This window comes from Phodopus roborovskii, unplaced genomic scaffold (genome assembly GCF_943737965.1).
Source record: "Phodopus roborovskii unplaced genomic scaffold, PHOROB, whole genome shotgun sequence".
Taxonomy (NCBI): Eukaryota; Metazoa; Chordata; class Mammalia; order Rodentia; family Cricetidae; genus Phodopus; species Phodopus roborovskii.
The window spans coordinates 9,003,888-9,017,550 of NW_026126563.1; the positions used below are offsets into that span (position 1 = coordinate 9,003,888).

The 13,663-nt window shown below is 47.3% G+C and overlaps 1 protein-coding gene across 1 annotated transcript in view; it reads left to right on the forward strand.

The window, feature by feature from the left end:
- Positions 1-9,022, forward strand: part of Slc14a2 (solute carrier family 14 member 2) — a 56,956-nt gene extending 47,934 nt beyond the window's left edge. Inside the window, exons 15-19 of the mRNA XM_051202109.1 lie at positions 23-215; positions 1,809-1,956; positions 2,565-2,699; positions 5,549-5,598; positions 8,794-9,022. Of these exons, the coding sequence (XP_051058066.1) occupies positions 23-215; positions 1,809-1,956; positions 2,565-2,699; positions 5,549-5,598; positions 8,794-8,994 (727 nt within the window). The 3' untranslated portion in view covers positions 8,995-9,022. The remainder of the gene's footprint in view (positions 1-22; positions 216-1,808; positions 1,957-2,564; positions 2,700-5,548; positions 5,599-8,793) is intronic.
- Positions 9,023-13,663: the final 4,641 nt, after the last annotated feature.

Genomic DNA, 13,663 nt, shown 5'->3' on the forward strand with positions numbered 1-13,663 from the left:
TCTGTCATGTTTCCTCCACCAGCCCCATCCTGTCCAGTGCCCTGAACGCCATCTTCAGCAAGTGGGACCTCCCAGTCTTCACACTGCCCTTCAACATTGCCGTGACCCTGTACCTGGCAGCCACCGGCCACTACAACCTCTTCTTCCCCACCACACTGCTGCAGCCCGTAGCCGCCACACCCAACATCAGCTGGTCAAGTGTGCAAGTGCCTCTGGTAGGTGTAATGAAGGACAGTGCAAAGTCAACTGTACGCACTCCTTTTGCACATCAGAAACCCAAGTTAATGACAACTGCCCACAATTACACAGTGCCAGTCCTTCTACGTATGTATCCTGTGAGATCCTAGCCTTGTCTTCCACCCTATGATAACACAGAGAAAGAACAGCGCCAAATTTAAAGACCCACCCAAGGTGAATTAATGGAGAGCCAAGTCCAGGCTCCGACCTCCTGATATGTGGTCTGGGCTCTTTGCTGCTAACCTTTATTTGGAGGCCTTTTTGATACTTAAGCCCAATTTTAACATACTCGCGCTGTGTGCTTTCTTTCATTCATCACACTGAATCATTAGCGTATACACACCATGCCACTACCCGCTGGCTTAAGAAGTCATTGCAGCCTACTTCATTTTCTCCATGAGCCTTGTGCATATTTTGAAGCACAGGTTTACCTCCATTGAGAAACAGAGGAAGCAGAAACTTTCATCCTCTTAAACAATTTTATGTATAACACTGACCTCTGGAAGCTTGACAAGATAGTGAATAAGAAGCAATATTAAAAGTATTAAACAAGGCGGGAAATGTGGCCATTAGACTTTTCTAGAAATAAAATGTTTTTAATAGTTCTATACAAAGACTTTAGACCACCACCCCCCAAAGATTCAGGGAAAAAAAGTTAACTTTGAGCAGTCATTCTTGAAGAAATAACTTTCTGAACTATGACAAGGATTCGTGTGTTGGGCCTGCCAATGAAAACGTGTACTTTGCGTTTAAAGATGAATACGGATGTCAGAAAGAGGGTCTAGAGATCGCAACAGCACTGAGGGACCACCAGAGGGCAGACCTGGAGACGGGAGATGAAACAGCCACGTGTTACTCTCATGCCTGTCCCTCATCCCGGCTATGGCTGAGCCCAGTTCTGTTCTATACCTGGGGTGATGGGAGATTAGGCTAACCCTCTGAGGTTAGCCTGTGTGGCCCGCCTGCATCCCAGCTCTTCCGCTCACCGTCAGCCTACCCAGGTCCTTGGGGCACATGCAGAAAGACCTGAGACAGTTTCCAGGCAATCCTGCCCTACCAGGCCCTTCAGTAGGTCCCAAATCCAACTGCTCAGCCAGACAGGGCTATGACCACAGCCACACATGTATGCCTGAGAAGCACAAAGGACCATTTTCCTCCTAATAGCCTTTGTCATCTTGTTTTAAAAAATGATATATTCTATGTCCAACAAATAATAAATGCCCTTCAGAAAATTCTTCAGTTTCTCTTAGCAAGAGAAGAAATGACACACACTGATGTTTCTGAATGAAGGAAACTCAACACCCTGACTACGTAATGTTTCAAGAACTCAACATTGAGAGGATGGAGCATGTGCCCCCTTCTGCGTTACCATACTTGAACAGTAGTGTCTTCCGTGAATCTTGCTGTAAAATGTTAGTGTACACTCAAGAGGCTGAGGAAAGGGGATCGAAACCCCACGGACAGCTTGGGAAGCATAGTTAAGACCCTGCCCAGAAAGTGTTAGTGTGGGGCTTTGACGTGGACGTCGGAACTGACTTTCATAACAAACACGTGGCCCTGTCATTCCACAGCTTCTGAGAAGCATCCCAGTTGGAATCGGCCAAGTGTATGGCTGTGACAACCCCTGGACTGGAGGCATCTTCCTCGTAGCTCTATTCATATCGTCACCTCTCATTTGCTTGCATGCAGCCATTGGATCTACCATAGGGATGCTGGCAGGTCTGTGTCCTCACTTTTAATGACATCGTCTTTAATGAGCGATAGGGATGGTAGTGCCTGGGGCCGGCTTCAAAGGGAATTTGTGATGCATCTTCAGCATCATACCTGCTAATCCTGGAAGCCTTCTCCTCCCCTTGCACCTGTCCTCTGCAGTTTTAGGGCTAGTGCCTTCATGTTACTGTAGGCAGAGGCTGTCCTCAAGGAAGACGTTGGCATCAGATGTTTAACACTGAGCATAAATTTATAGTCTGAGAAAACTTTTTCCAAGAATATTTAAGAGTGATCTCCAGTGATGAAAAAGGGGGTCTGTTCACAGCAGAGGATTCTGTATGTGTGTGGCAAAGGACGTTCTCTGTACTGTTAAATCAGAACTCAGAGTCCTTACTCCAAGGTTCTCTTCAGCTCATAACAGCTTAGCCACCAGTGTTCTCGTGGTCTTGTCCATATATTTCCTTTGCATGTATTTTCGGTGAGTAAAACAGAAATTCCTTTTTGTGAGTGCCTGCTCTTGACTCGGTAGCTGATTCTGGCTTGAAGATGGGTGTGTTTCAGGAAGGCAGGTGAGCCTTGTGAGTCCCACACTCAAACCTGATGCTTTTCTTCCCAAGCCCTCAGCATTGCCACGCCCTTTGATTCCATCTACTTTGGCCTGTGTGGGTTCAACAGCACTCTTGCCTGCATCGCCATCGGGGGCATGTTCTACGTCATTACCTGGCAGACCCACCTGCTCGCCATTGCCTGTGGTAGGTACCGCTCTCAGAATACCCTCCCAACCACAGAGACGACCTGCATAGATCCCTACAAAGAAAACCACTCAGGACAGGTCTGCTGCTCCCAAAAGATGACAGTGCAATTGTTTGCTTCATAAAAGCTTTTGGTTGACACTTGTTTGTGTCCTCAATTATGCTCACTGTGTACGTGATGCATGGCCACGCGGAGGCAGGTATTCTTAGATGATACTTTTCCAATGTTGCTCGGGGGCTGTCTCCTGGGATTGTGGCTCTCCTGCATGGTGATGGAGCTAGGAGAGGGGCTCCCTGGTGTTAACCCTTTACACGTAGAACTGGGCAACATACACCACGCACAGTGACCAGAGCTAAATGCCAGCCATTGACCATACACCCTTCAGATGACTGTACACCTCTTGACTATTTCTTCAACATCACAGGAAATTAGGACGATTGTCATAAATGGTCAGATTTACATGTTCTTAGCCTCGAATATCTTCCATGTTCTATGATTGGAAACAAAATAAAATCCCTTTGACCAAAATATTTAAAACAGGGTTTCTATTTCAGTATAGCCATGCATGCTGAAATGTTGCCAAATAAGGTTTTAAAAAGTAAGCTTCCTTTGTTTCTTTAAGAGAGTTTAGGATGCATTTCTTTTTTCATTTTATGACCACCACTGCAAAGATGGGGGAAATGTATTCTAAACTAGATGTAAAGGATGAAACTGAAGGTTTTTTTCTTTCTATCTTCTTAAAAGTTATTTCATGCTACACCAAAAAAAAAAAAAAATATATCAGTATAGGATTGGCATACTATAGCTACTTAAGAAATTGTAATTGTCACACCAGCCAAATAAAGGTAGCCATTTACATAGCACTTACATAAAGGGCCAAAGTCAACACTTTATCTCATTCTATTCTCCAAAGCCTGCATTGTTATTCTGCTTTGCCAAAGAGCGGGGACAGGACAGGGGGATAGAGGGGAGCAGCTTGGATGGTGTCCAAGGTCTGGGTCATGCAGGCGATGACTGACAAACCACAGGTGTCCCCTCTTTATCCCCAGAGCCAAACTGTCAAAGAGGTTAAGTAGCTCTGTGTCATATGTGTCCTGGTGGTTCTCAGGCAGGGGCATTTATCAGTGTCTGATGACAATTTTACTCGTCATGCCTAGAGGAAGGAGGGAAAGAAGGAAGCATTCTTAGCATCTTGTCTGGGACAGTGTCAAATACTCCATAGCGCACAGGACAGCCCAGATCCACAACAGACTGTCACCGGTACCGGTGACACGTCTCATTTGTACCTTCCACTGGCGCCCTGCAGTGTGTGGGCTCTTCCCTGAAATGGACAAAATGAGTTGCCCATCGAGGTCTGTAAAGGTGTGCTCTGCTGGGCACCCACTCTTTCCTGTGGCCAAAGGCCCAGAGAAGCAAAGCCCTGTTCCACGATTTCACAGCCAGTGGTGGGTTAACGGGGCATGGTGGAAGGTTCCTCTCACTGATGTCTATTCTGCACACCCCCAGGACAGATTACCTGCTCCCCAGAATCCCGCCAGGCTACTTTATCTGATACTCCTCCCTGTTCTACAGTCCTGGGACCACACATGAGCACACGCAAGGCTTTGGGGAGGTCTTCTTGATATTACATATCAAGTTTGAGTAAAATGAAGATAACAGTGGGTCCAAGGAAGTGCCTTGGCTGTCACCTCCGGGGATGGTGGCAGTCAGGTAGGGCTGTGCTCAACAGAGGTCGCCCTCTGAGCCCCTGCTCTCCACAGGCCAAGCCTGGAGCTTCCCTGTGGATATTCTGGGGTGTCTGGGGTGCTTGGGTCGGCCCCTCTCATGTGTCTAACATCTAACATCCTGAGAAACTGCAGTCCTCAGCGGTGAGGAGCTCACCCTAAGGACCAGCTGCTCAGGGCTCTGCCACAATCAGACACAATCCTCAGAAGTCACCTCACATCCTGGTGTCGGACACAAGCAGTACTTACTTTGCAGAACTGTTGTCAAGATGAAGTCAGATGAATGATTGATGCAAGAACAGTACTAATATCTAGGAAGAGCCAGGAAGGTTCAATTCTGGTTATCTGTAGTCAAGGAAATGGTGTCAGGGACTCCAAGTCCTCTAGGAGGACTTGTTTGGTGGTGGTGGGTGGTGGTGTCTGTGTGTGTGTGTGTGTGTGTGTGTGTGTGTGTGTGTGTGTAATCAAGACAATAAAACTGCTTACCTATAAGGAATCCTGAAGGATATGGTTGGTGTTGCCACTGGCTAGACATAGAGTAACTCTAAGAAAGATTAGCTATCATTAATATTTTAGGGAGCAAAGGCCAATCATGCTGGCCCATTTTACTGTCTTCCGTCTTCTGCCCGTGCTTGGTTCTTCCCAGCAACCCACTTGCTCGTGACCTTCTCCACCCAGCCTAAAGCACGAGGTGGTAGGAGTGTGATCTCCCCCAAGGTACAGGCTGCTGCTTTTCCCCAGAAATCCACGGTACACCAGTAACTCCTGGGGGAATATTCCAATGGGGAGTTCTGAGACTCGCTTGCTTTTGCTTTATTGTAGAACTTCCATTTACGGTTTATGCTATTAAATGTCCCTTTGCTGGAAAGTGCGGTGGTGGGACCCAAGAGAACCTTCACAGCTAAAGTCTGGCCTTTTTTTTTTTTTAAAGCAAAGTTTATCTGCTATCTTAGCTGTGCTGGTATTTTCGTGGAATTTAGCACTTTTACAGCTGTAAAGCAATGGAAATGCAACTCAGTGTGGGTGTGAGATAGTACTTGAGGCATAAAATTACTGAAGAGGGAATGTGTGGGCTACGCTGTTGACTCTTTACTGAGCTCTTTACGGTTGGTTCTTCTTTCTAGCCCTCTTTGCAGCCTACCTTGGTGCCGCCCTGGCTAACATGCTGTCTGTGGTAAGTCGCGTGGGCTATAAGTCACATGCCCCCTCAATTCCCCAAGCACACCATCAAGTCCCTGTGTTATTTGGCTCACATCCTCATACCCACCTTAATACTGCCAGGAAGGAACTAGATCTCAAAAGCTTATGTGCCAAGTTTGGACACACCGAACCCATCACCGGTGGCCGGTGGGGCACTTCAGAGAACGAGTCTTTCAAATATAACCCCATTATAGTCTGCCATCCTATAGAACTAGTTTTAAATCTTTGTCATTTAACTTGTCTGCCCACCTGGGTTGTGGACAGGGTACAGCATCATTGCATAGCAACTAGCATGCTCATGGGGAGGAACATTGGTAATGGCTTCAGGGAACAGAGAGTGCTGTGATCTCATCATCCAAAGAGAAGCCTAAGCTCAAGAGTCTATGGACACACATAGTCCCAGACCTCTCCTTTGCCTTGGGCCCAGTTTAGGGTGGTATACAAAGTAGGAGCTGCCACTTGGCTTGAACAGGCCCAGCCCTGAGTGCTCGGGCTTACCTGCCAAACAGATGCATCTGGCTCCGTGTAAGATAAGAGTACAAGGGGAACTGCACGTGGACAAGTGTTGCTCAACTTGGGGTTACAGCCTGTACCCCAAGAAGTCAAGTCCCATTCACGAGAAGTTAATTTAAAAACAGCCAAACTAATAGCAACAGGCAGGAAAATGTGTTCAAGGTGGCCATGATGGGGAGAGGGTAAAAAAAAAAAAAAAAAAAAAAAAAAAAAATCCAGTGATACTACCTCAAGTCTATCTTTTGGTGAGTCTATCAAAGTGAGGTGAGAATTTAAATAGGCAGCAAGGAATATATACATCTAAACAGTTACTGGCCAGATGTGGTCTTCCCAACTATGACCCATCACTGTGTGGGCTTTAGCCTCCTCCTGTAAGGCGGTCTAACAAGTCATCGCAAATCTCTTTCCTGAAGATAAGATACCGCCCCATCCCCAGGCTTGGCATCTTTTCCAGCATGAGATTCTTGGGAAATTTTTCATTCTTCAAGGTCCATTCTTTCAATATCCCAGTAGATTGGAACACATAAGTGTCTCTTTATAATATATCCGGTTCTGTCAAGCCAGTTACACGAGCAGGAAAAGTCATAGTTCCATCATCTGAAGATGGAGTAGATGTTCCATACAATACCTGTCTGGGCTGATCCTTCACCTTCAGGGGAAAAGTGGGTGGAACTTAGCACAGAAAGCTATTTCCTAAGCAGCCAAGTTAGCCTTTCCTGACACCATGCTGTCTCTCCCAGTGAAGTGTGTCCCTCTTCCGCTCCCCATTGCATGCTGGGAATGCCTTCCCTACACTTGACAGGCAGCATTTGCAACAACATCAGGACTCGTCAGTCCACTTTCATCTTAGCCCAGGTGCTACACTAGAACAGGGCCCTTCCAGATCTGTGGCGTAATCTTAGAGTCTTAGGACAGAAGGGGAAAATGGAAGAAAGAGATGATGAGGGAATGAGGCCCCGAAAGGAGTGAGCAGGGGACTCGAGAACTGAACGAGGGGCCTCAGAAACACTGGGTGGAGACAAGAAGATAAATTATGACCTCCTAGGACTTCATCCGCCCTAAGCTTTTGCCATCACCTCTGACACCAACAATTCACCTGATCCATCATTCAGTAAATATGCAGAGTCTGCCTTGGACAAGTCTCTAGAAGTGATGCAGGAAGCTTTGGTTCCCACATCTAAGTATTCACAGTGCTAGATGGTCTTCCTCTGGGAGCTGAGGGGTTATAGATTATGCCATTCCATGTAGACATTCTCCAAATAAAATCAAGTTTACGTGTTATGGTGGTGATTGTCAACAATTAAAAAATAATAATAAGGCTATCAATTTACCCAGGAGAAATTCACAATTTCACTGAGAAGTGCAATATGAAAGCATTGAACTTTATTTACAAGGCCATTCAATGCCTCTTCACAAAGGCCCTATGAGCCATTATGCTTTGCCTTTCTAACCAGGATATGTGTGTGCAAGTCCTGGCCTTCAACCATGTTGCTATCTGTTTAATAATGATGGCCGTGCCCTGAGGACCATTTATTGGGTACTTGGCATGCGCTAAGCAACAACACTGTGAGTAGGCAGCAGTATACGGTTGAGGGAAAAGGTCTCAGAAAGATTAAGAAACCATAACGAGGTAATCAGAGCTGAGGTTTGTCTACCGTGGGGCTTGAGTGGATGCTTCCCAAAGCACTTTATTGCATCTTATTGGCGCTTTGGGGAGACTTGCTGAGTGGAACCCATCACTCATGGATGTCATCCCTTACAGCCTAGATCTGGTATTATTCTGGCATTTCCAAGTCTCGCTCACAGTGTGGTCTTTGAACTCCAACACGACCAGCAGTGTTGTCCCTATGGTGCCACCTGAGCCTTCTACTGGTTACAGTAAAATGCTTGGAGGATGGAGGGATAGTTTGATCTGCCTCATAATTGAGTGTATAGGCTCCCTGTAAACCATTTTTACTCGGCTATCTCGGCTGAAGAATGGGGGAAAGGATTACGATGTTGCAGGGCATCTCAAGGGATAAAAGCCAGGTCAATGTGGTGAGAAATGAATGTGAAGGCAGGTGACCCTACAAGCCCTCTGCTTCTCTCCATATATGTGATCAAAGGTTTCTACCAAAGGTTTCTGCTCCACGCCGTTCCTAAATGACCATCTTCCACCGCGTGGCAGGTCAAGAGCCCTGCTGATACCATCTCTGTGTCTTTCAAGTCACATTCTCAAAAGAGAGGCTCTATTGGCTCTTGCCATGTGCCTATTGTTAATTGGGTGCCTGTCTCTGGGCCAATCAACTACAACTAGGTCTTTAGCTACAAAATGGATGTCAACTGCATCCTTCAAAGGAGGCTGATTGAAGAAGGCATAGAACGCCCATAGTTCCTGGAGCTGGAAGTATAGACTGGCTAGGTTCCCCCAAGGCAAAGCAAGGCATGTACATAAAAAGGCATTAACACTCATTAGAGTTCCAGTGTTTTGCAGTATTTTGGAAGGTGTGTGCTTAACCTGTCACAGAATAAACTAACGGCCTGGTTTTATTTATATTGGCTATCAGTTAAGTACATTACCCTCACTGACCAGCCCTTCCTCTCACTGATAACGGCTACTTAAGCAAGCATTCGCATCTGGTGTAACATAAACTTCTCTTATCTCCTCCCCCTCCAGTTTGGATTACCACCCTGCACCTGGCCCTTCTGCCTCTCTGCGCTCACCTTCCTTCTCCTGACAACCAACAACCCTGCCATCTACAAGCTCCCACTCAGCAAAGTCACCTATCCAGAGGCCAACCGCATCTACTTCCTGTCCCAGGAGAAAAACAGAAGGGCATCAACAATAACGAAGTACCAGGCCTACGATGTCTCCTAAGCGTATCGTATAAATGCAGCCAGCATCACACGGTGGTCCGCACCCCAGGCTAAGATCCACTTACCCTCCTTTCTGCCTGATATGCATGTGATCACCAGTCGGGACACCTCCCTCCCCACCCCACTCCCCTCCCCTACTCACCACCTCCCCACCCCCCACTAAGAAGCATAGTATCCATCAAAGCCATATCAGTTTAGAATAAATACCCACTGATGGCTCTTCGTGAACTCTCTTTGCGGGGACTTGCTAGTCACCCCTTTCAGTAATTTAGTGGAGCAAAGCATGGTGCCAGCAAATGCTGATTGCCTACAAGGCAAGAGAGCCTGGTCCCTACCCTGCTCTGCCACTAATGAGGTCCAATTACCTTGGCCAGTCCTTCTCACACCTCAGCCTGTTTCCATGTTCCTGGGGGTGGGACACCAAGCTCCTTCTACTTGCACAATGTTCATTCTTTAGCATCTCCTGTAAACTAGTTAACTTGGCATGAGCAGCAAGGAATTGTCCTGAGCTGGGTTACTTACAGGAGGGCTCCCAGAGGAGAGAAAGGATAGTGTTGATGTCATGGAAGTTTATTCTTGGGCATGGGAGATGATGCCCTTCAGACACGAGGCTAGAAACCTGAATTCATTGGAAATGCCGATGTACCTTCTTTGCACCATAGAAATGTTTTCAGAAGCATCATAAGGTAAAAACTGATTTTCCCAACATCCAAATCATAGTGTAAACGAACGTCTTTGCTCATGTAATATTCAAAATCATACTGTCATTAAACTTGAAATTTGCAAGTTGTTGTCTGGGTTTTCTTCAACTGGGACCTATATGCATGCTCATACAGAGGGTACTGGGAGGTTTTCACACCCAAACACGTGCCTGGAAAGAGGAAATGGGGGTAAGAATGATCAGAAGTTCATCTTCTTTTGGAGAGTTGCACAGAAATGGCCGTGCACATTGCTGGTACAGATTCCAACTCCCATCAGGTTTCAGTGTAGTCTTTTAGCCTAATGCACCAAGTTTAGTAACCCAGCCCTTCTTGAGTGGCCAGTCACTTGTTACTGAGTGTGGCCTCTACTGTTAATCATCCGTCATAGGAAGTCACGTGGCCCAACATTCCAGTCCTTCTGCAGAGGAGATGAACATCCTCCAACAACAGTAGACCTCAACACACACATTTCCAGTTCAGCATGATGAGGTGCTGAGATAACACGGGGTCAGGAGCTGGGGAGATGATGGTTCAGTCAGTAAAGAACCTGCTGCCCAAACATGAGGGCCTGAGCTTGGATTCCAGAGCACAGAATTTAAAAAGCTAGGCATGATGGCATGCACCTGCAACCCTAGCTCCAAGGAGGCAGAGATGGGCTGATTCCTGGAGCTGAAGGTCCAGCTTGTCTTGCCAAATTGGTGAGCTCCAGATTCATCAAAGAACCATAAGGAAAGACACACAACTACAACCTCTGGCCTACACACACACACACGTAAATATAAATGCATACATTGGGGAAGGCATTAAGGTAAAAGGTGTGGAAGCAGACTTATGAATACAGGGTAGAGGAAGAGCTACATGTTACCAAAATCCATTTCGTATAAAAGAGCTAGTTTCTACATTTATATCTTCATTTCGCTGTGTGCCAGAGATCCCAGCCATCTTTGGCCACTAGCCCAAGAGCACAGAGATGTACATTTCCCTTCTAGACCCCATCCAACCCTTTATGACTTTTCCAGGAAAGCAGAGCGGTTCTCGGACCAGAAAAGTCCTCCAAGAAAGAAAAGGAAATGACTCACACTCCAGAGCTCCCTCTGAGTTTGTGATCACACCTTGAGGCCAAGAAGGTCCCAGGCTGGATTTTAATGACCGTGGAGTTATGGATCTCTAAGGATCAAGCACTGAGGAATTTCATCCAACGGCTGTTTATGATCCAAGCACACTCGGCTGCACCTCAATCATCACGTGATGACGTCTAACCATTAAAGAGTGGGGGCCCTGTGTGTTTCCACCAAAGCTTTACAATGTGATTTTAATAAGAGTGGGAACCCTCCATGCGTATGCCATGCTGATCACTGACCACTAATAAAACCCTTCAGCTGCTCCGAGTGGTTCACTGGCCTTGCCTGTAAAGCAAGCCGAGTTGGCCCAGAATTCCAAGCAAGCTGGAAACAGATGGGGTGAAAGAACTCCTATGAAAATATATGATGTCTGTGGGATCCCAAGTGAACTGTCAAGGCTAGCACTTGAATCAAGCATGAGCAGTGGACAGCTGAAGACAGCTTCACCAACTCCGGAGAGATCGCTGTGCAGATGAGCTCCTCCTTCTCCAAGCCACTCAACAGCAGGCATCTCCCTGAGCACTCGGAAGCAGCCCTGCTGAAAGTCTTATACCACGAAAAATGCAAACGCTACAGATCTAAGTAAGCACACAAAGCAATACGGTTTTAAACACGTGAACAAACAATCCATATTGTAGTGTGGGAGAGGAAACTAAGTAAGATATAAAATAAAAACCAGACATGCTTTCACTCATTCATGAGAAAACCCTTGCAGGAACAGTGGGGTTGGGTCTGTCCAAGGCTCAGGCACATGATGAACTCAAGTCTCTCAGGGAAAGATTTGCTTGGGATCGACACCGGCCTTTTTGTTATTTGTCTGTCATTCCTTAAACTAGCCTGTCGGTGTCATACAGTAGCTCTGAGTCATTATCGATAATTGACTGTCACATATCTCCGCTGCCTTGCCTATGACAGCATCCTTTTACCTGTCCTGGATAGAATTTGAACTCTATTCTACATACAACAAACACGTATGTGCACACACAAGACTTTCCAGCACCCCACAGCCCAGCCTATTGAATCTCACTTCCAGAATCAACTGCCCGGATCTTCCCTCCAACGCTTATGTGTAGTGTGTAGGGAAGAGCATGCAGAACAGTTCATGACAACTAGCCCCAAGCTTGTCATCAATTTACGAGCAGTAACTGCGAGGCCCCGTCCAGCCTTGCACAAGCATCCTTTCCTTACAGATGCCCACAGCAATGGTAGGGGCCCTGCTTCCCTTACAGATCCCTCATACCTAGGACCCTAAGTCACATGATAGTCTCAGGAGAGACGGGCAGGTGATATAACAGGGCCAGCTGGAGTTCAGTGTGTGCTGTAACTGCATATGTAACAGAGACGAGTAGGCAGCCTCCCTGGTTTGATATGGTGGTAGAGGTGTGCCAATGGACCTTTCTATTAAGTTCTCAGATGCTGTGGGCCTGGAGCCACACTTAGAGAAACTCTCCTGTAGATTTACAGATGAGACTCTGCCTCCAATAAACCCTTTCTCTTTCTGTCGCACACTGAGATGCATTGGCCACACACTGTTGTCCACATAGGAATTAACCATCGCACTTCCTAAAAGTGTAGACCCCTGAGCCTCTGCCCACAGATTTGGGTTTAGCAGACCCCGATGAAGCCAAGAATCTGAACGTTTCCATAAATTCTTGAACATATGGATTGTGCTGGGTCAAGGTCCAGCCTTTGAAATCACTGCATAGGTCTGTCAGATGGATTAGCATCATCTAGTTCTGATGCACAAGATTTGTCCTGGACCAGCAGTAGGCATTGGCACAGCTGTGTTTCTAATGCTCCCAGGGTGGGCCCCAGTGTGCACACAGGCTGGAAAGCAGCCGCAGGTTCTATTTCCTGAGCCCTAATCTCCCAGAGATTGTTAAGACTCTCAGTCCTCATTCTTATGAGGCATAGTGAGGATCATGAACACTGGGTACCAACAGGCAGGAGGAAGTGAGAAACTTCCAAAATGAAGTCTCTTTCTTGGTAATAGTTGGGGGCTAACTGCACTCTAACGGAAGCCAAAGAAAAATGAAACCACTAACCAGAAACATCCGGCTCAAGAAGCCAAACAGAGAAGCAAAGCTTTGCATTGGCCCCAGAAGCCTGCTGAGTGTGCCCACTGGCCCTAAAGGAAAAATACAAGAGTGGAGTAATCAGAAGCCCCTCCAGCCACACTGCAGGGGCACGGTGGGAGCCAGAGGAGGGCGTGGCAGCCCCTGAGATACAGCAGATTCACCTGTGAACAGGTAGGGATGGAGGGTGTCCCAAGGGTGTGGCTAGAAGATGGGAGGGAGGGCTGTGGAGGCGGTGACAGCAGCTGCCATAGAAAAAGGCGCTTGCCCCGAGGATGCAAGCAAGCAGGAAGTCCCAAGAGGCATAGCCTGAGATAAGAAGGAAAAGAGATGGAGAAACGCAGAACACGGGAGACAGGAGGAAGAGCAAATGTCTCTGGGCGTGCAGTACCAAAACAGGAAAGGGGGTGTGATTTCCGATGATGGAAGAGTGGGGGTTCTAGTCCCCTGCGAGCTGCCTGGCTCACTGAGCTCCAGCAGAGAGGAGGGTGGGTCTCAGTCCTTTTCCCAGCACTTCTTTAGGAGTCTTTCTGAACCAGGAGGCCCCATGCCACAGGGACGGTTTGCCATTGCTTGACTGGCCTGAGCAGGTACAGAGAGGAGTATCGGGGGACCGGGGTGCAGGCAGCCCTAGTGAGAGCTTGTCAACATCCTGGTGGCATTCAAGTCCCAGCCTGGCCCCATCAGAGTCTCAAGGGTGTGCCCTGGTGTGAATGGCTTTCAAAGCTCCGGGAGTAGGCCCATGTGCAGTCAAGGTTGCCACACCCTCTTGG